A 22137-nucleotide genomic window follows, 5' to 3' on the forward strand; every position below is an offset into this window, starting at 1 on the left:
AAACACAAAAAAAAATTGTTGGTTTGACAGTTTCATTTTTTTAATACCAAAAAAATAAAATGCTTATGAAATAAGTGAAAAAATATTTCGAAAAGTTTTGAAATCGGTTTTTATGTATATGGCAAAAAATGAGTTACCAATGCCCCAACACGTGCTATTTTTTGTAAATGGACAAAAGAAAAGGCCTTACTTCTTAACCTCTTCTAATTAAGAAGCGAATATTGGAGACCACCCATATTGATTTTTCATTTCTCCTTCTTCACTTGGTTGATACGTCTTTAACCCTTAAATATGCTGAAACTTCACTTTATAAGAAATCACTAATCTCAAGTGTCTTCGCTACTGCGGAAAAAAATTGATCTTGGAGATATTCTATGGTTTTTTCTTTGGTCCTTTTCCTCGCGGTTGGTAGATACATTTTTTAATTGGCGCTTAACCGTTTAGGAGATGCTGGTCGTTGCGTAACAAGTCACTCCAGCTAACCCTGTTTCGCGATAACTGACGCCAACAGGGGGCACCAGGAGAGATTAAAGTCTTCCCCCATCTGCTTCTCCGAACCCAGTGGAAATCTTCCCATAACTTGCCCACGTCAGCAAAAACGCTGTAGTTCTTCGCAGCTTAGCTAAACCTCATCGTCCAGTTGGAGTATGATAGTTCGTGGAGGCTGCATTTACCGGCTGAACGGTCAAAGTCTGCCGCCGTGGTGTAGAGCTAGTGTGTTGGCCTATCCATCAAAAATATTTAAGAAAATTTGTATAAATGTTATTGATTGCCCTCGGCATTACCTTGGCACCAAAAGTTCGTCCGAATTAGCAGATACATTTTTGGGTCGGCACAAAACATATATTTAGGTGAGCCAGTTCGTAGAAAAACGAATACGCGATAAGTAGCATTCGAATTGGATGGAAAGCTAGACCTTAATCTCCTCAGATATATACACCAAATTGTTATTATTATTAGATATGTATCTCCTCTGTACACCTTGGCGGTAAGTCGGGTTTTTCTTCTCGTCGCGCAGACGCTGATACATTTCTAAACAATTTGTTGAAGAAAATTCCTCAGAAGAGGATTGTGGCCTGATTCTTCCTTTTGCGGAAACCACAATACAATTCTTGAATTGAAAATTCTGGAATTTCTGGTTATTTCCACCAATAACAAATTCGGTTTTGGGTAAAATATAATAATATAATTGTTAGAACGCAAAAATATATGGTAATTCTATACGACAGCATGACACCGGTAATACGCATCCAAAAATACTGAGAGAGGTGTCAAAAGACTCGTATTGACCTCGACAACAATAATCCGAAGGCGGAAAATAAAAATTTTAGATCGTTCAAAATATATTAACGAAAGCCCGAAAAATGACCCCGGAGTGCTTCGAAACCGAGGGTGGGATCCATAGTATTTTTGCGCAGAACACCTTTCTGCATTGCTTATAAAAAATTACATTGGGTGTGTTCAACACCGGTTTGGAGACCAAAACTATATCCGCGAAAAATACTTATGTTTACAATTTTTTTGTGGGTACCACAAAATCATCAAAATTACAACAACCACATGAAAATTTTCAAAATTTCTTTTGCAAATATCTCTTGACATACCCAAACATTTTTTACCTCCGCTTTCAGATTCGCGATCATGGATACAAAGCGCGTCTTTTGATACCCCTCTTGATGTTTTTGGACGTGTATTAAGAGTGTCATGCTGTCGTATAGAATTACCAAATATATTACAGTTTGTTGTATTTTTGTTATGAACACAACTCCAAAATAAAAAACAAAAATGTGAGAACATTGAGAATTTAAAAATTTTTTTAAGCGTAATTTCGGTTCTCACCGGTTTTACCTTGTAATATTTATACCATGGTATGCACTGTATCTCTGGTACATTATTATCTTCTGATTCATGTTTGTAAGCCAAAGCAGTATAGAGGCCAAAACATTTTCCTGGCGCAGTACGTCCATTACGTCCTGCACGCTGATTTGCTGATGCTTTAGAAATCGGTACAACCTTTAATGGTTCCATCCAGTACGAGAATTAAAATTATTTTGCTTGGCGAAACCAGGATGTATCACATATATAATGTTGTCAATTGTGAGCGAAGTTTCGGCGACATTTGTTTAGATATGTTAAAATTATAGCTGGCGGATAAGAACGATACATTTCTCCGATACATTTACGGTTAAAAACAATTTTTTACACGAACAAAAGACAAAATCGAAAAGGAGCAACAACAATGTGATATACGAAATCAAATGCAAGGGGAAAACTGAAGAAGACTGCAGCAAAATTAAATAGGGACAACAAAAAGATCATTAGGAATACGAATAAGCGAACACAAAGCAAACGCAAGAAACAAAAAGACCTATACGGCACTTTCACAACACCTAACAATACATAATCACTCAGCTGATTTTTCGAATGCGCGTATATTGGACATAGAAAGAACAAAAACAAGGCAAACACTAGAGGGCTTGCGAATGCAACAAAGAATAAAATACTGTGTGAACTTGAAAGAAGACGTGGACAATATCAACTGTGCTTACTTCACAGCAATCAAAAAGCACACAGTTTGATGAGATGAGCAACGAAAGGTATGCTGCGCGAATATATGCATATAGTTTTGACAAAAATTTTTAAATTTAATTGAATGTAATGTAAGTGATATCCTCAATGTTGTGTAAAATGTTTATTTTGCAAATAATTGTTTTATGGTATTAATAAAAACAGATCTCCCTGAGGAAGGTATAAAATATACCGAAACGCGTAGGAGGATAAAGGAAAACCTAGTTTTTTTCGCTTAAACACCTCTGGCCAAATAGCTCATGCAAAATAACCCAAAAATATTATAGTTAAACAATTAAATTATTAATTAAAATAAAATAAATTTACACAAAAACATGCTCTTGTATTTTGCAATAAAAACAAAATATCAGCTGTTCGCTCAAGTAAACTGTGACGTTGTTGCGCAGAACGAAGCAAATTTGAACTCGTGAATGCGCAATCCGGGTAGGTGATTTGGGCTAAACGCCCATAATACATTTGCCGTCATCCAGTGAGTTTTACAGCTCCGGCTTACGCTCAATTCTCACGGGAATGCTCTGGATTATTGAGAGACTTGAGAACCAGATGTCGTGATATTTTCGCACACGTGAAATGTGATAGGCAGATGTCGCCGCTATTTCTCAATAAACTCATACGGCGAAAGGCTAAGCAGCGACATCTATTTTTGAAAAAGTAGGTTTATTAAAGGCAGCGTTGCCAAACTAAAGACAAGTAATTAACAAATTATCTGGCTCACAAATTGAATCAGGGGGCCTACTCTGTATTGCGATGCGAAAGAAAAAATACACGAAATCGCAAAATCGGTACTCTGTATCTTGACATTCGCATGTATATTTTGACTTTCGCATTCACATTTTGCCCATTCGCAATTTTTCTCCCTTTTCGCATTGCCGGCACTCTGTAAAGCGAAAGCGAATGTCAAACAGCATTCATTTTCGCATTTTTCTTGCTACAAGTAATAGGCAATCGCATTGTTCAAATATGTAAGTATTAATTGATGATTTTATAAATTGATATATTTATATTCATTTAAAAATATATAGGACAACTCAAAAAACAAAACAAACACAAAAGCAACAATTTGTAATCCTAGTGGACTTAAAATACATAAATAACAATTAAATCGAAACCACTTTTTTATAAAGCATTTCTATTGCAAATCATGTCATTTTTTATTTGTTCTCTGATACAACTAGCAATATTTCCCATTCTATGATTTTCCACGTTTTCTGTATTTATCACGTTCACTTCTTCCAGTTCAATTTCTGAACTGGGAGGATTTCTTCATTTAAATCAATCCTTTCTTCGTTTAAATCGTTCCATAGTGCTACAGAATCCTTTTTTTAATTTGTTCAACAAAAATTAATCGTTTGCCGAAATTGTAATCGCCTTGTTTCTTTTGTTCTCTTTCTAAATAAAAAAGCGACATTGTTAGCGATGCGATAGCGCTACAGAGTTCCAATTACCTTTCGCATCGCACTGCCTTTCGCATCGCAATACAGAGTAGGCCCCCAGACTTCTATCTGGATTTATCTGGCTCAAATCGTTGTTATTGCATTTACATGCAAAATTACCCTTAAAAAAAACGCGAGTACCCATAAATAATGTAAGGAATATTCTTTTGGGAGTATAGGAGTGTTCCAAAACCAATCTGTATTCATACAAAAAATGTGCTCCAATTAACATTGCGATGTCCTAGGAGAGGAGTAGGTGATCCCATTCTCGCTTTGTTTGTGAGTATTCCAAAGTACTTTCACTGTAGTACTCCATGGAGCACCCACAGAGGATCATATGCCAAAGTACTAAAGAGGAATTGTGTGGAAAGAATTATCGGAGTGAATTTAATTTAAAATGAAAGTAAATGAAGAGGGGCAATACAACTTTTATATTTTTCACTACAAATGTTCTTATGTTATTTAGCATTTGCGTGAATAAAGAAACTAATATTTCTCTATACTATAGTATGTATACATTTATTGCATTTTATCAGAGTTGCCATAGTAAAATTTTATTATCAGTTATTTGTATGCAATATTTTACTTTTGGCAACTCTGTTCGATCGTCATCGTGTCGTGATCACTATCGTTAAAAAACGAGCAATGGTCGGCTGATGGTTTTCCGCAAACGCATTGCAAAGGAGTATTGTTAGAGTACTCCAACATGAAGAAAATGGAACACGTAATGCAACAATTTTTGCAGGGTATTTATCTGGCTCAGGCTCTTTGCCACCGGATGATGGCTATTATTATGCCACAGGGTGGCTCTATAAAATAGAAAACTTTGAACAACAGTTGACTTAACAAAATTATCATTACCCTTATCTCACTGCAATTAAGGCCTTCACTCGAAGAATAAGTCTTGAAACGTTCAATTGTTTTCTTAATATTGGGGTTTTTAAGAATACAAAATGAATATTTTTCTAAAACCTTTGTCAACCAAATTCACATCATCTCTGGTAACACTGAACAGCTAGAAAATCTATTACAATTTTATGACATTTTTGACTTGTCAAATTTTTGTCTTGGCTGGCAGTGCCACACGTCGCCATTCGACAAAGCAAGCATAAAAAATTCTGTTAATAAATTTCAATTAATTTTCCATTTAATCAATGTTTCTATACGATAATTAATTCAGTATAAATAAATTAACTAAATCATCCGTGTGTGTTTAGTAAGTGTGAAGGTGAGTTAATACGCAACAAATTTGTGTTTATACAAAAAAGTGTGGGAAAACTTCAGCGTGGCTGGGGAGACAGCAGCATTTTTGCCGGCAAAACCGCCATGGAAGCACGCCTCTCAAGTATGCTTTCAACACTTTTGTTTATTGTTTCACAAGTAACAATTTATAAATATAGAGAATACTAAACAATAGAAATAGTCTTCATTCCAAATCGTAATTCTACACGAGAATTTAAATAAAGCAAACAAAAATTTGCACAAGGCCGGCTCATTAAGGGTTTGTGTGCGTGTCTATTGAAAGAGATACGTTCTCTTTGATTGTGTGGAATAAAATGTGAAGAGAAACGTTAGCACATGGTTAAAGAGGATAAATGTAGCAAGAGAAATCGGTTATCATTTATCTTTGCATACATGTTTGTTTGCCTTGACAACTGCGGTGGTGCCATTTGGTATTTTAGTATCAAAATAGGTACTTCTTTAGTGGAAGGTTTGGGGAGTATGGATCATAATGTTGTTGGATTTGCACGCTACATTTTTATCGGTACATTTTTATCGGTACATTTTTATCATTGTACATTGGAACGAAGGAAATGGTGTTGTAGAAATCAACTGATTGGTACTTTTTTTTGGTAATTCTATAAGACAGCATGACACTGCTAATACGCGTCTAAAAATATCGAAAGACGTGTATTAACCTCGACAACAATAATCCGAAACCCGAAAATAAAAATTTTATCGCTGTCCGGACATATTTGCAGTTGAAGGTGGCGATTTACATGTGCTTGTTGTAATGATGTTTTACCCACAAAAAAAAAAAAAAAATCTGAGCATAAGTGTTTTGCGGATATAGTTTTGGTCTCCAAACTGGCGTTGGACCCACGCATGGTAATTTTTTATAAGCTCGGCCGAAGGCCGCCAACGCAGAAACGTGGGCAATAGTCTAGTTGAGGGGTCGACTGCTAATACGCTACCAAAAATATCGAGTGAGGTGTCAAAAGACGCGTATTAATCTCGAGAACAATAATCCGAAGGCAGAAAAGAAAAATTTTATCTATGTCCGGAGATATTTGCAGTTGAAGTTTGCGATTTCAATGTGGTTGGTGTGTTCGTACCCATAAAAAAAATTGTGCATCACCGTGGCGGTAGCCACGGTTATACCACACACCCGGACTTGGCATGGCGTAGCCCAGGGTTATTTTTTATAAGCGCGGCCGAAGGCCGCCAACGCAGAAAGGTGTTCTGCGCAAAAATACTATGGATCCGACCCCCGGTTTCGGAGGTACCCGCGGGTCTTTTCGGTTTTTCGTTAATATCTTTTGAACGCGTTGATGTCAAGACGCGTCGTTTGACACCTCTCTTGATATTTTTAGACGCGTATTAGCAATGTCATGCTGTCGTATAGAATTACCCCTTTTTTCTTAACAAGATTTGACCTTTCAACTTCCGGCGCAGTACGATTTTGGCATTAGCAAAGAGTATATATTTGTTAAGAGGCGTCACTCGATACTTTTGTTGTTGCCAAAGCAACAAATTCATGCCGAATGTTTTCTCAAGGAAGTTTTATTTAGTTTTCTTTAACTGCATTAGCCCATCGATTTACAAGAACAAAGTACATACATGGAATTTTTAACAGAAAAATGTAACTACTGTTATTGTAAATAAATAAATAAATAAAATTGTAGCGATAAGGTTCCTCCCCGAAGGCTTTGGGAAGTGTTATCGATATGATGGTCTTTTGCCGGATGCAGATCCGGTACGTTCCGGTAACACAGCACCATTAGGGTGCTAGCCCGACCATCTCGGGAAAGATTTATGTGGCTGCATTAAACCTTCAGGCCATCCCTCCCTCCCCACCTCCCAAGGTCCATGAGGAGCTTGGGGTAACCAGAGCCTCGTCTGTTGGAGAAACGGGATTCGCCGCTCGAAGGTGAGGTTGACAATTGGATTGGATAAGCTATATATTGCGCTACACAGCCCCTTGAATCCCAAATGTAACTGTGCTGCCACCTTGTATGGTTCCACCATGGTCCGAATATAGATACGGTGCGCTCCGGTAACGGCAAGGTTTGGGGACATTTTTCGGGAACATCTTTTATTTTTTTATTCACAACCGTGTGGCCTATTATCGTTTTGATTTTATATAATTCGTATTAAATATGTGTTTTACAATAATTATATAATAGGTTTTAAATTTCTTCTAATTATTGCGTGTTTTAATATCTGCAGGTAGCTCATTGTACATTTTGAGATACGGAAAATTTTTTTGTTAAAAAAATTAGTGCATTTCCCTATAAGAATGAACATAAATAAGAGTTGGCTCCGCCCCTCGTCCCGCTGGTGTTCGCACCCAGGACTTACAGTAATTTACTTTAACTCCGAAGTCGAGAACTAGGTGTAACTGATCCAATTCTTGGGAGAAGTTGACAGTTTTATTTATTTTCCATCGGGTGATGCAACAAATTGCTTGAGTACTATAATTAATCATTTTACGGGAGTGACCATCAACCGTACTCTAATTTCTCCACCGAATTTCAGGAAAAAAATTCTATATTACACGGAATCGTTGATTTTGCACTAATGGAACATATTAACCTTTTTTCGCCTTCGGATTATTGATATTGAGGTCTAAACAGTTGGCCCTTCGAAAGTGTTGCCCCCGCAACAAGCACCAATAATGTACGAGCCCGACGAGAATTTTGATATCTTATAGATAAATAACTAGCGAGATCGCTAAAACCGCTTTTAAAAAAGTTTGGGCTGAGGTGCCTTTTATAGTATCTATTGCTAAGGAATTAAAATGGTAGTCGTTTTTACGGCTTGCAAAAAAGTGGAATTTCAATTAATCTGGCTTTTATACAAATGCAAAATCCAGCGCGCTAAGCCCGGTGGGGTGGGGTGCCGAGCCCCTCTAGGCTAAAAGTAAATACATTTTTTTGAGCAAAAACTGGAAGCCTCCGGAAGAAGTGTTTCATCTCAGAAGATGAAAACTAGAAGACGATGAAAAACTTAGTTTTGGCATCTAGAAAGATACCTCTGCAAAATCTATTTACATTTCAAGGGGTTCGAGCACTGCTAATACACGTCAAAGAAGGCATCCCTGACCTCTGTGTCTGAAAGCGGAAATAAAGAAAATTGTTAATGGAAAACTGTTACCCTCATATGTACAAGCAAATAAACAATCATAAAAATTGGTACTTTTTGAATGAAATTTCGGTACTTAAAAGTTTGTTGGAGTGGTAGTACTGAGCAAGAGAGCAAACGGATGTGGCATTTTAAGAAATTTGTCTGCAGTTTTTTCTAAATATTGTGCGCCCGTTTCCGTTTTCAACGCAAAGCAAAGTAATTTTTGTAAAACTCAAAATTGCATTTCTTTCTAAATCAAAATTAACCAGAAGTTTGTCATTCATTGTAACAATTCAAAAAGTAGTGGAAAAAAGAAATTTATATATATATTTTTTATGTGCAATATAACCACAATTGTAGCCAAGAATGCAAGCAGATGCAATTGTAAGTTATTACACATGCTTGCCAAAATATGTTTAATTACTGTGTGTATTGTTGCCTACGCCCACGCTTTGTGTATAAAATTTCGTAAATTACGACATTGACCTTCACCGCTACACCGCAAACGTTTCCAGCACCACAATTTCATTCGTGAGCTAATTTCCGTTTACTCATGTAATGTATTGCATGTTTTTATGTGCGAGGGTATATGCGCGGGAAGATATTTTTGGTGACAAACCATTGAGATCACTCGTGTGTCCTAATGCACCTGAACTGATTTTCGCTAACTATGCACAAGTCACCCTGCGCTCCCCCAAATGGAATGCTCGGTCAATTGTGTGATCAATTCATCAAGTGTTCAAGTTGCCTAGAAAAGCGGGCTATATGCGGCAGTGCTGCAAAATTGAAATAGATTTCGGAGTAAAGGAATTTGTAAAGTGTAGTATGCGAAATTGATATTGTTTAAGCGGCTTTGAAGAATGGGAGTATGTTTCTCTGCTTGTAACGTATCCTCACATGCCACCAACCATAACAACAACACCAACCATCTCTTCAATTGTAATGTTTAATCAACACCTCTGTTGGAGCAGAATGTTTCCTCGGCCTTTCGTTAGAGGTTATTGATGACAATTTTCTGCTCTGCTACAAGGACAACAAGGAAAGGGAGTATGGCCGGCCAACATTGAAAAAACCTTCAGACCTGCCAGATCACGACACAGAACTACCGTGCTTTGCATCTTTATAACACCCTATGCAGGCCGAATTAAAGGCGCATAAGGACACATCTCAGAAAACTATGATGAAATACGGCAGAAGATAAAGAGCCGTTTGGCCCTATGCGCTGCATATCAACCTGCATGTATTAATAGGATACTCTTACTAATCCAGAATTAACCCGCCATATGCAATGCCCGGCATGTGATGAGTCTTTAAAAGACATAAATCATCTTTATAAGTTATATTGTAATGTGAAACCAACTCCGGATATTGATGACAATTTGTGATCCGTCGCACCTATTGGATGTGGCGAAGCACTGCTACAACAACAACAATAGTTATATGGGTTAAAATGTTCCTTGGATCATTTTGATAAATTTTTTGTGAGCGTATTGTTGGAAAGATGTTGCATAGGAAACCATGATAGCTGCCCAAGGTGGTTGCGGAAGTTTTGTATTTTATTGTTTTAAAATACGACTAGTGCGTGGTATAACAAATAGAAGGCTCAACGTGGTCGTATTAAATCGTTCCCGAGATGGTCCGTGGTGCTTGTACCGTTGCGTACCCGATCTAAATCCGGCAAAGGACCACACAACACTGCCTCTAAACCTTTGGGGAGTGTCTTTATCTACAATTGCAAGATGATAATTATTATTAACCGAAAGTCCACAGAAGTCATCAAGAAAATATCGGTTGGTACCAAAGTAGCTACACCAAGCCTCTACACGGATGCATACTGAAACATTTTTCGGGTTCCAGCACGTTAAGCTTGAAAGAGTAAAATTTAATAATCTGCAAAATATTTTCGAAGTAAAATGTATGCACTGAGAGTATTCAAATCGTATGCAAATATTCCCAAAGGGGGAGCATCAATTGATTTGCTTCGATTGCTCAATTCAATGGCTAATGTTTGCACTCGTGCCATGTATTTTTGTATTATGTTTTCGTTTGTTGTTTGTGTTGTTGGCTTTTACTATGGGTCTTTGAAACATGCCACCATGAAAATAGCTTTAGTTATTTTTGTGTGCTCCGTCGATAGTCAACAGCGCGCGACTCGATGAACATCATCCTCCAACATCGCCACCACATATCGCTGAGCAAGAATTATCTCAGCATAGCAATTTAGTTTATCAATTAATCTTCGTCGATGAGTGGGCGTACAGTGGACGCAAGTCACTGTCAGGGTGTTGGCAGCGTCGGCAGCACGAGCGGTGGATCAAACGGTGGCGGGGTGACATTGCAACAAGTTGTTACTTTTCGAATTACCTTCAAGATATTTTGTCGTCTGGCTATTTGTTATTTTTTGTTTTAGCGCATTCCTTTGTGATTACCTTTGTATTATTTGCGCCAAGATCAGAATTGATGTACTTAATGAATCGAAACACTTTTGCTTAATACTTTGCGTCTTTTTTAAATTATTGTAGAAATCAAAATTCAAAGTGAAAATGGCACCAATTAGTGAAAAAAGGCCACAACCTCCAAATGCAAACCACGTCAAAGAGAATGGGCACGCCACTCATGGCCATGGTCATACGCACTTATATACTCCACACACGAAGGAGAACGCTAGTAGTAATGCTTCCAGCGTTGGCGGCGGCAAGAACTCCAGCGCAAAATCAAAAGGATTGGAAATATTAGATTTTCATGAATCATGGCTGGAGGAAGTTGAATTATATAAAGACAAGTTGTATGTGCAAAAAAATCTTTTACTCTCATCTCATAATCACGCTCATACCCCGCAAGGTTGTCAAATTGATGCACCCAGTCATTATGTCAGCATGAATAATAAATATGTTGTTAATGCAACTCCTGGTCATCATACGACAAATGAGCACAATAATAATGGTCCTAATTTGGTAGTGAAGCGGCAAAGAGGTGGTGGCACCACCACTGCCAGCACTGGTCCAATCATTGATTCCTCGATAATAAACAATGCATCACACAACAAATCAAATCGGATTAGTTTGCGTTGCAATACTGCTGCGCCACTATTATCATCTCCTGAGACGATTATACCAATGACTGGAGTGCAGGTATGTTGTATGAATTATAATAATTAATTATTTATTTAAAAAAATTTAATTGTGAAATTTGATTCTAACAGTTTTTATGATTTTAACTAACTTGCCTTGAATCGATTTGGAAGTTAGGAGATCCTTCGAACGAACAGATTTTTCCTTATAACATGACTCATAATATGGCAAAAAAGATTCCAAAAACGTTTTGTGGAAGACAGAGGCACAGTCTTCAATTCTTAAGTAGATTTTGTTAAGTGCATCTGAAGAGAAGCAGCAAGATTACACTAAAAGCGGATATAGACCACCTTCGGCATGAAATAAGGAACAAGCACTCAACGATCGAGAGAGAGGAACATGTAAAGAGGTAAATTTAACCCGGACATCAAAAATAACAAATAACATAGCAAAAAAACAAAGGAGGGAATACTATGGGTTGTGAGAAATATATAAATTGCAATTAAAAAGTTCAGAGTACTGATAAAACAAAGTCAGATATCATGTCTAATACAAGTGAACTCAAAAGGGGTTTCAATGATTGAACTACCGGAAATTCACAAGCAAGCAACATGGAACCAATGATCAACTACCGTTAACACCGGCTATAAACATTCAAAGTACCTGAATATTGCAAGGAAAAACAATTTAGGCCTATCTTACAAATATACTCTCACTAACAGAGCAAAATTGATTGTGAAATTAAGGTTATATGACTCACAAATAATAATAGCAAGCTTGTAATATTCGACACAAGATACCTAAACCCGTCGATACGATGCCAAAACCTCCCGTTTTGTAAAAAATATTGCTCAACAAAGCAAGTAAGATTTTACAAGAGAAGTTCTGGACACTTCGAAGACTATATTAACGCCGTTAAAAGGCGAAATATACTGGGGAGCTGTTGCAGTTGTAGAGGTGCTAAAATACATTGAAAACTGTCAAAGCAACTAGGCAAGATTTTTCGAATGCAGAACATCCAAACTGCATTCAATGCCAGAAGTAACATAGAGAGGTAAAATGTTAGATAATGGCTCAAACAAAGAACACCCAGTAGATAAATGGGATATATACATGTAAGTTAACGAAAGTCAGCAGGTCCTTGCAGCGTTGCCACTATATTCGGTTGCACTAATGCCAATGTTTCAAAGCTAAGGCAATACCACGAAGATGGAAGTGTTCTCCAAACTAGCGCCTCTCAAATTTAAGTCCCTGACAATTCGTGGCACGTGGTGATATTCTTCATAGCTTCACAATTTAACTGCACTGAAAGCTGTATAAAAATACTAATACCTGTTTGTACCAGCAAGTTTTTAAAACGTCAACATAAATTTCAAGCTGTACCCTTTTCGAATTTGACGGTCTACATCTTTGTAACACAAAACGTGCGTAAGTGATATGAAGCCATATATTTGCGAAAAATGGTTTTAGAGTCCGTCGTCGAATTTCCTAAACGCCATAAAAAATTTCTTGCGTACGAGAATTATCGTAAGCCTCATTTGCTTCCAAATCGATTCTTTCTATCTGAATAATTGACTTTAATTTGTATGTTAATACTTTAATAATATCTCCTTTGACCTTGGCAACCTCTAATGTATTTATAACATTCTTGTAGTTATTGTTGTATGACTAACCCATGTTAATGTTAATGTAAACATTTTTTCGTTCTCTACCCCAAACCCCCCACCAAACAACACGCCATCCACAACATAATAACAAAACACCAAAACCAAAATAAAACGTACACATTCCAACTACCGTTTGATTGACAACACGCGCTGTTATCAAAAAAAAAAAAAAAAAATAATAAAATAAAAACGTCAACGCTGATGCTGCTGTTGTTATTATTGTTGTGTATATAATATAAATGTTTGTATGAAATAACTTGTGTTGTCGCTACGTGTGTCGAACTTAAAATGCATGTGCGCACCATCCTAACGCTATAGTTGCTTTTAAAGCGACCCCGTGATGAACCGGTCGGAGCGCCAAAATCATCAACACATAACTCCAAACGTCATTCCCATCCTTATCCGCATATGCCTACAAATAGCACTAGCCCACGCCGTTCTGTATCACCACCTAAACGTGCTAGTTGTGGAAATGGTGGCGGTGGTGCCTTAAGTAACACCACTAGCAATGGTAATGCTGCTAATTCTAACATTAATAATGGTGGCATTGGTATGAATATTAACGGTGATAAATCATTTTCACCATCAATCCAAAAAACTTTAAACAAAATCATTGTAAATCAGTTCCATGCCAGTAACCTGCTTAATCATAACGATAAAAAATCGGAACTGCTTACGCAAAATGGCTTAACAAAAACAGCAGCAACCGCTTATGAGACAAGCGTTTATGCTTCACAATATGTGACACACGATAATAATCGTAGTACTATCACATATCATAATCGTAATACACTTGCTGATAATTCAACTTATATGGGCGTTTCTTTAGCTAAAGACGGTGACGGTGATCGTAGTAAACGTACAGCAACACCCGAAGATGATCCATGCTCAGGTGAGTGGAGTATATGAAATTTACTATATACTATTTTTAATGTTATTTTATTAATTTTAAAGTTATTTTTGCTTTTTCTTCTTAATCTACTTTAAGCAATCGATGATGTTAACGAATATACGGATAGTAGTGACTCCGAGGAGGAATATACTGGTTCTCCTTTCTACCTCACCAATGATTTAAATGACTTACACCAAAGTCGCAATATACGCTTTATGCCTGATGTGCAATCTACCGATGTAATAGAGAATAGTGAAGCTGATACGGAAACCAGTGATTATTTTAAACCAAATTGTATATTAACACCAAGTATGTTTCCGAATGTGCCTCCATATTTAAATTTTTCATCGCATGCTGAAAAGGGGCCGCAGGTACCGCCCGCATTGCATCGTGTGCTGAAATGGAAATTAAGCCCGGTTATGCCGAAAATCGTTAAGCGTGTAGTGTTGAACTCAGGATTTAGAATTATAAAGAGTAAGTGCAAATGCATATTTGCATGTAAGTATGGAGTATTCATTAGATTCAATTGTAAGCTAAAATGATATTTGAAGCTTCATTACGCTTGCTTTTTTCTATGGCGTATTTTTGGAATAACTGAAAGATTGTCATCACATGCCGAAAACAGTAATTATCCGACTTGGTTTCTATGAGTTGGAATATATGACGCTTGCACTACGAAGTACTGTCCGCATTTTTTAGTGTTGATGAGGTCGTAAGCGGATTGCAACTTGCTTTTCCTTGTTGTGAAGATGTACTAGTAGTGTCCACGGTCTGCTATGTACCACAAAATATATTTCGAATAATCTTACACATTAAGAAGTGCTGACAAAGCATTTTGATTGGTCCGTCTAAGTAAATATTTCGCACGAGGGTAAAAACAAAGTAGCCATTTCAGCAATTTAAGGCGAAATTGTCTACTGCGCCACGTTTCGTTTGGACAGACACAAAATTTCGAACTGAAAGAGAAATCCCTTGAACTGTTTCATTGTACAAATCTCGGTCTGCCAATCTGAGTTCGAACTTTATTTAATAATTTCCGCCTTTTATAGAATTTTCAATGCTATTATTGCATTACAATTGAGTGAAACTCATCCACACTAAAAAAAGCTCCGAGTTTTCGGTAAATTCGAAGTCAAGATTCTAACATTATTGTGTAACATGTCCACATCTGAATCGATGCTGTTATAGTAACCGTTTGAGGTCTAAATCCGAATTGGGGCAACTAAACATTTCCGATATCGGTTCTGTTAAAATTCGAAATGAAATCGAAAATAATTTCTTACTGGTTTAAAAACCTACCTCGTATAATAAACCAAAGTTTAAACTGTTCCGAGCTTAGTTTAATTCAGAATACAACAAAATTATCGATTTGCGTTTCTAAAAAACTTTTCTTCGAACATCTTCAAAACTTAGATACCTTTGCACTTCGAGTTCGAAATTTGAGATTTCGTAATTTTTTAAAGTGAATGTATTACTAAAACTAAACTTTATCTTTTTCCTCATTTGTATGACGTTTTTTCTTGTAAAAAGTTCATATTAGGTGAAGAAAGTTCATAGTAGTTGATATGCGGGGTCCGATCTTGGTTTTCGATGTTAGCCCCAAAAGCTTAATTGTGGGTTTCCGATATTCGAAACCGGATTTCCGTTATTTTTTTGAAATCGACGTATAACAAAAGGTAAACTTAAACTTTTTTTCGCATTTTAATGTTGCTATATTTGATTATTTTGGATTCTTTCCTTAATATCAAATCAAGTTAAAAAAAATTTATACCATTTTTACTATACTACGAAGGTTCCAATTTTGAACTTCGAAAGCTCATATGTATAGTTAGCTGGTGTATGGGTTTGGCCCAATACCCAGATGGGTGCTTATCTTTGAAATAATAACATTCCTTCTTCTTCGCGCCCCTTACAGACACCACCGATTGGATGGCCGTATGGGAGAAACATATGAAAAGTCCAGGATTCCGTACTATACGTTCACATCAAAAGTACAATCATATGCCTGGTTCGTTTAGGATCGGTCGTAAAGATAGTATGTGGCGCAGTATTCATAGTAATATGAAGAAATTTGGCAAAAAGGAATTTGGTTTCATGCAAAAGTAAGTTGACGTTGTATTGCATTATCGGTTTTCAAAAGTTAATTAATGTGCATCTTTTTTTTGTAGATCCTACGTTATGCCTGATGATTTGGAAAGCCTACGTCAGGTTTGGCCTAAAAATGCTTCGCGTTTGACAAAATGGATTGTGAAACCTCCAGCAAGCGCACGTGGCACAGGCATACGTATTGTAAATAAATGGAGTCAATTTCCAAAAGATCGCCCACTGGTAGTGCAGAAGTAAGTGTGCGACGCTGGCACTTCTTTCAGTTTTCACTATCTTTAATATTTTTTTACTCTCATTAATTCACAGATACATAGAGCGTCCGCTGCTAATCAACGATAGTAAATTTGATATGCGCATCTATGTGGTTGTGACATCTATAAACCCTTTACGTATATACATGTATAAAGATGGTTTGGCGCGTTTTGCGTCCGGTGAGTATGATTGGTGGTTAGACGGAAAAATATATGTAGCGTTAGTTCAGAATCAGCCCATTGTGTACAAAAGTCAAAGCTTTTCTCGGTGAAGGTTAGATACCCCAGCGGGTTAGGGGTCAGAATATACCCGCGGTAGGTACGCCTGTGGTAAAAGGCGACTAAAATTCCAGATTAAAGGGGCTGTGTAGCGCAACCCTTTCAGTTTGCCAGCGTAATATATAGCTTCTCCAAACCAAATTGTCAACCTCACCTATCCGCGGCGAATCCTGTTTCACTAACAGGCGAGGCTCTGGCTCTGGCAACCCCAAGTGGGGTGGTTGGGATGACCTGAAAGTTTAATGTGGACATATAAATCATTCCCGAGATGGTCGGGCTAGCACCTTAATGGTGCTGTGTTACCGGAGCTTACCGGATCTGTATACGGCAAAGGACCATCACTTAGATAACACTCCCCAAAGCCTTCGGGGAGAAACCTTATCGCTACAACAACAACATGAAGGGTAGATGTGGTACGTTTAAACCTTTATTTTTCAACTATCCTCCGAACTAAAATAAATATCCGTATTATCAGATATCCCAAAACAGCCATAAAAATTCCCTAAATAGTCCCGGATCGATTTTGAAAACAGTAAGGAGATGATATCCAAATGATCTAAATCAGATCCCGAAATCGTATGATTTTTTTTTATTTAATCTATCAGTCCGGTTATAGTCCAAAATTATCCCAAAATCGATACCGCGAAAAATCCATCATCCAGAAATAGTCCTATAGTGACTCAGAGAACCATCCCTAAATCACCCGATGAGGTCTGAAATATGGCAGAAATTGTCCCGAAATAACACTGATCCGAAACTATCTCGAAATGGTCACGAAATCTTCAAAATGATACCAAAAAATTCCGAAATGATGACCGACAGTCCCTTAATTAGCCTGTAGGCTTTAGAGTTATAGCGATAAAAAAGTAACTGTTACCGGCGGTTCCTGTCAGAATCCCCGTATTCAAGGCGATTGAGCCAAATAGCCAAATTATGGGTAGTCCCATATCCCAACACCCAAATATTCAACGTTTTAATATTAATAGGATAAGATACAATTTCGTTAGGTCTCTCTTGTGTGTATACTAAATTTCAGTAAAAATGTTTTTCTTCTAGTTAAATACAGTTCAGAGCTCACGAGTCTCGACGATCGTTGCATGCATCTAACAAATTATAGTATCAATAAATTCTCACAGAACTATTCAAAAAATGAAGATTTCAATGCTTGTCAAGGCCATAAATGGACGTTGCAATCATTGTGGTCATGTTTGGAGACGCGTGGCGTCAATACAAAACGCCTTTGGGCAACACTACGTAATTTGGTGATAAAAGCTATTGTTAGTGGTGAATCGGGTTTGAATCGCATGTATCGGCAAAATGTCAATTTTCGTTATAATTGTTTTGAGTTATTTGGTTTTGATGTTTTATTGGATGAAAATCTTGTACCATGGTTATTGGAAATTAATATTTCACCTTCGCTACACTCAGAGCTGCCACTGGATTTACATGTAAAGGGTCCACTCATTCAAGCTGTACTAAATACAGCGCTGTATCAGGTGGGTGTTTTGGAAGATATGTAAATTAGTTCTAATAAATAACATGGAGTTTGCTTTACAGGTGCCACCAAAGCTGAATGATAAGCAACAAAGAGAAATACTACAAGAATTAAAACTGAATGGCCCGCTGTGTCATGACAAACGTATATTCACCACATGTCTCACTGCCGAGGAAGTGCGCAAGCATAATCAGTACACTAATCGTTCAATTGAATTTCGTGAAGAGTATCTCGATTCTATACTCGATACTTTACTGCCAGACGATATACGCTGCCTTATAATTAGTGAGGATGAGCATGCGCGTTGTGCACCACTCGAGCGCATTTTCCCCACACCTGATACACATACATATCTTAAGTATATAGATAATCCACGTTATTATAATCGCCTGCTTGATGCTTGGGAAACGCGTTACGCCAATTTTCGTGAACAGGGTATTGCCTTATTAACGAAGTTTTGCAATGATGGTTATCATTTGAATGTATCGGAAGCGGCTTTAGAGAAAGTAAGTTGCACTAAAAAGCGTGTGTGGAAAATTTTGGAAAATATTTATATATGGTTATGTGTTCTTGTAGGAACCTGATGTGGCTTTAACCGAAATTGATATGTTGCATCAAAAGAAGAGCGATGATCAAATTACACTTGTAGCCGATATTACGGCTGGCGATAGTGCTTTGGCTTCGAAAGCGGGCTCACCAGACTCTACTGCTTGAATTGTTAGCAGGCACAGATGTGAGTGATTACTTTGTATAGGGATAAAATCAGTAATAAAACATTTAATTATTTTTTAGCTACTGTGAGATTAAGGAACTAAGACTGAACTTAGCTACCCAACAAATAAAAAACCAATTGTATAACATAAAAGAAACAAAAAAAAACTTAACATAAATTGTATAATTTAATCAGAATTGTTGACAAAGAAGAATACAAATAGAAGTAATTTTGGAATTTAGTAATTTTTTTTGGAAATTGTTTTAGAAAACATTGCGATTTCTTGACGACTGCTATTACTTCTACGTACTAATTAATTACGTACTATACTAATTTGCGTTTGAAGTTCAGTTAAAAACTGGATCAGAAGCTTCTACTATCTTATGGGCATACAATTATATTTCGCTATAGATACACATAGGAAGAAAATGTATTTATGCTTAAGACAAAAGCAAACTATTGAATCATTACAAAGAGGTAAGCAAGATTTTACTGTAGAAAAATATATGTAAGTCTGTATTGGAATGCTCGCTAAATCATGACCTAAATTTATAACTTTCGATAAATGATTTTGTAGGGCCAAGTATTTAATTTAAACTTTTTGTAGTTTTCTTTGGAGCTTTTCGTCTGATTTATCTCCCATAAAGTCTATTTTTTCATTTAAATCAACGCGTTTCGACGCATATTCGCGTCTTCCTCAGGATTCTAATTTATTTTTTGAAAATACGAGAAACAAAGTGCACTTTATTTCATGCAATGGAAAAGGAGAAAAATGCAACAAAGTGTATATTGGCACAACGAAAACGTGATTAGGAACGAGATTATACGAGCATAAGCAAGATGCTAAAAACCATATATGTAATACTCCTATATATTCCCAAACATCGCGCACGTGCTGTGCGGTTTGACTTTTTTAAACAAATGTATCTGTTTGTTAATGTTATGTGTATATATGTTTATATGTGCTCAAAAACTAGACGAATTTAATGTTGTCAATATTGTAAGTTTAGTGAAATGTAAAATCAGTTTTATATGTAACATGTTAATTTTCCTGTATTTAATAACTTGGTTTTTCGTATTTTCAAAAAATAAACTAGAATCCTGAGGAAGACGCGAATATGCGTCGAAACGCGTTGATTAAATGAAAAAAAAAAAAAAGTAGACTTTATTTGAGATAAATCGGAAGCTCCAAACAAAACAACAAAAAGTTTATAATTTTTGTTTTATTGGTGTCATTTTATTTTAAAAAAGGAAATGTTATACAAAAAAAGGGTATTCAAGTAATGCAGAAATCGGTACCCAAAATTTCAAGAAAGTGAGCACAAAATTCCAAGTCGTTGCATTCAACGAAGAAAATTTCTGCATTGAATTTAAGTTTTGCTAGATTGTTGTTCCGGTGCGAAACTTTTACAATAAACAACATCAACTGAACATTACTTAATACTACAATTTTTGAACAAAATTCACTCCCATAACCACTTTCATTTAAGCAACTCAAAGAAGGTATGTACATTTTTATTACAAAATTAAAGAACACACAAAATTATCACAACATTTTTCCTGCTTCTTAAGTCCAAGTTTACAAACGAATATTTTTGATGTTCATTATCGCCAATGTCTCTTTTGGTGTTGCGTATGCACTAGAGGTTTACGCCGATCACTTTATCGGCGGCGGCGGCGTGAGCGGCGCCCGACGTACGCCGGTGTTCTTACTTTTCTTGATTTTTCTATTTAAAAAAAAAAATACTTAGGAAAGGTTTTGTTTGTATGTATTTAAGGAAATTACCGTTTTGGCCATTTCGGAAAGATCCTAGGTTTTTGGCTTCGAACCTAACCCCGGTGTTTGGAATTGGTACTGCTGCGTCTGCTGAAGAGAAATGGAGATACATAAAATGGTCACACTTTTGTCTGTATATCTGGTGCAAAGCGTAGCTTCACCTGGGGTTAACTCCTAATAATCGTCGCAAACACAATTTCTTTAAATCATTTGTGGCTCCTTGGCGGTCACGCACAAAGGCGACTTATGGTTGCTATTAATGGTCTAATACTCAGGACTCTCGTGGCACATGGCGCCTCCAGGCTGTGTTTAAGAGCTACAATTCCCGATGTGCGAACAGTAGCAATCCCGACCACCAGTCGCTACGACGCCTCCTGCCCTCACACCATATGCCAGCACAGACGCTATAGGACTGCGACTTCGAACTCATACCTTCGTCGACGCCACTTTCCTAGAAGCTCTAGATGTAGCTCCGAAGACTATAACGGATGTTTTTGTCACGCTACAACAGAGAAACACCTTGAAACGTTAGGGAGTAACTATTCGGCCATGGATGCCGCCCTCGAAATTATAAGCAGTCTAAGTGGGTGTCATTGCGTAACTCGTGGGTGAAAATCGTATAATCCTCGGCGCATCTATATAATTAAAATTTTACAAGGACCCTGGATAAAATTTCTAAAATTTAGACCAAAGTTTGCAGACGTTTGTGTTCACAACATTAATTTCGACAGTCTTCGTTAAATCAAAACGATATTTAAGAATGAAAGTCGACCGATTTTAGGTTGAAAGATGTTAACTGCTGTTTTCCGGCCTTATGACATAAAAGCTCATTATGGATGACTAGTTCGACTGGCCACTACGTTAGGGTAGTAGCACACACGGTCATTAGTTCGACTGTCTTGGGAAAGCTTTTTTTTCATCCCTTTGAGTGTTCTTGCGAAGAACAAAGCCTCACCTGGTAAATATATGTATGTGCCTACGTATTCACATTTGTAAAAGGAGCCGTAACGTGTAGGTCATATTTAAACTTGGTTGATAGGCCATAATCAATGTGATTCACTCCAAGGGACTAGTATAGTCCGCCAACTTTAGAATATGTCAAACCGGGCTAGTTGAAATGATGAAATGTGAAAATCAAAATTAACATTTCAGCCGCTATTGTATAGTTTCACAAATAAACAACATTGTTGAATGTAAGCCCTTCTCATACGTACATATATCCTCAACTAAGTATGAGGTAAGAATCATTTCAAAGGAGAACCTACTAAAGGATTTTGCCTCACTGATTTAGCTTATTTTTTCAGCCAATCGCAATAAAAAACGAGTAGAAAATATAGTAACGCGCCGGACGCCGTCGGCGGCGGCGGCGTATATCTCTAGTATGCACTTAACAACAGCAACTCTCTTCAAGCAACCTTTTAGTATTTCCTTTAAATTTTTTTAAAGTAATTTTTTATCTATTCAAAAATTCAAAACGAGGAACGAAATATTCATTTTTTCGAATAAACATCGAAAAAC

At 37.0% G+C, this 22137-nt stretch overlaps 1 protein-coding gene across 4 annotated transcripts; it reads left to right on the forward strand.

Moving 5' to 3' along the window:
• Positions 1-5110: 5110 nt before the first annotated feature.
• On the forward strand, positions 5111-19087 carry TTLL4B (Tubulin tyrosine ligase-like 4B). Of its 4 annotated transcripts, none has more exons than XM_067768621.1 (11): positions 5111-5250; positions 10892-11500; positions 13426-13999; positions 14096-14473; positions 15915-16101; positions 16168-16338; positions 16412-16536; positions 17692-18131; positions 18193-18636; positions 18707-18863; positions 18923-19087. In XM_067768621.1, the coding sequence occupies exons 2-10, from the start codon at positions 10913-10915 to the stop codon at positions 18842-18844; spliced, it is 3045 nt and encodes a 1014-aa protein (XP_067624722.1). In that variant the 5' UTR covers positions 5111-5250; positions 10892-10912; the 3' UTR covers positions 18845-18863; positions 18923-19087. The 4 variants fall into 4 exon arrangements, with proteins under 4 accessions (XP_067624722.1, XP_067624721.1, XP_067624719.1 ...); XM_067768620.1 differs by lacking the exon at positions 5111-5250 and adding an exon at positions 8583-8753; XM_067768618.1 differs by lacking the exon at positions 5111-5250 and adding an exon at positions 10483-10713.
• The last annotated feature ends 3050 nt before the right edge of the window (positions 19088-22137 follow it).

Source organism: Eurosta solidaginis, chromosome 2 (assembly GCF_040869045.1).
Source record: "Eurosta solidaginis isolate ZX-2024a chromosome 2, ASM4086904v1, whole genome shotgun sequence".
In the NCBI taxonomy this organism is placed as follows: domain Eukaryota; kingdom Metazoa; phylum Arthropoda; class Insecta; order Diptera; family Tephritidae; genus Eurosta; species Eurosta solidaginis.

Excerpts from the sequence above, each read along its gene's own strand:
- TTLL4B (XM_067768618.1), top strand. The coding sequence starts at position 10,615 with ATGAGTGGGCGTACAGTGGACGCAAGTCACTGTCAGGGTGTTGGCAGC. Across the intron at positions 16,102-16,167 it reads GAATTTGGTTTCATGCAAAA|ATCCTACGTTATGCCTGATG; the intron begins GTAAGTTGACGT and ends TTTTTTTTGTAG. Across the intron at positions 18,637-18,706 it reads CGGAAGCGGCTTTAGAGAAA|GAACCTGATGTGGCTTTAAC; the intron begins GTAAGTTGCACT and ends GTGTTCTTGTAG.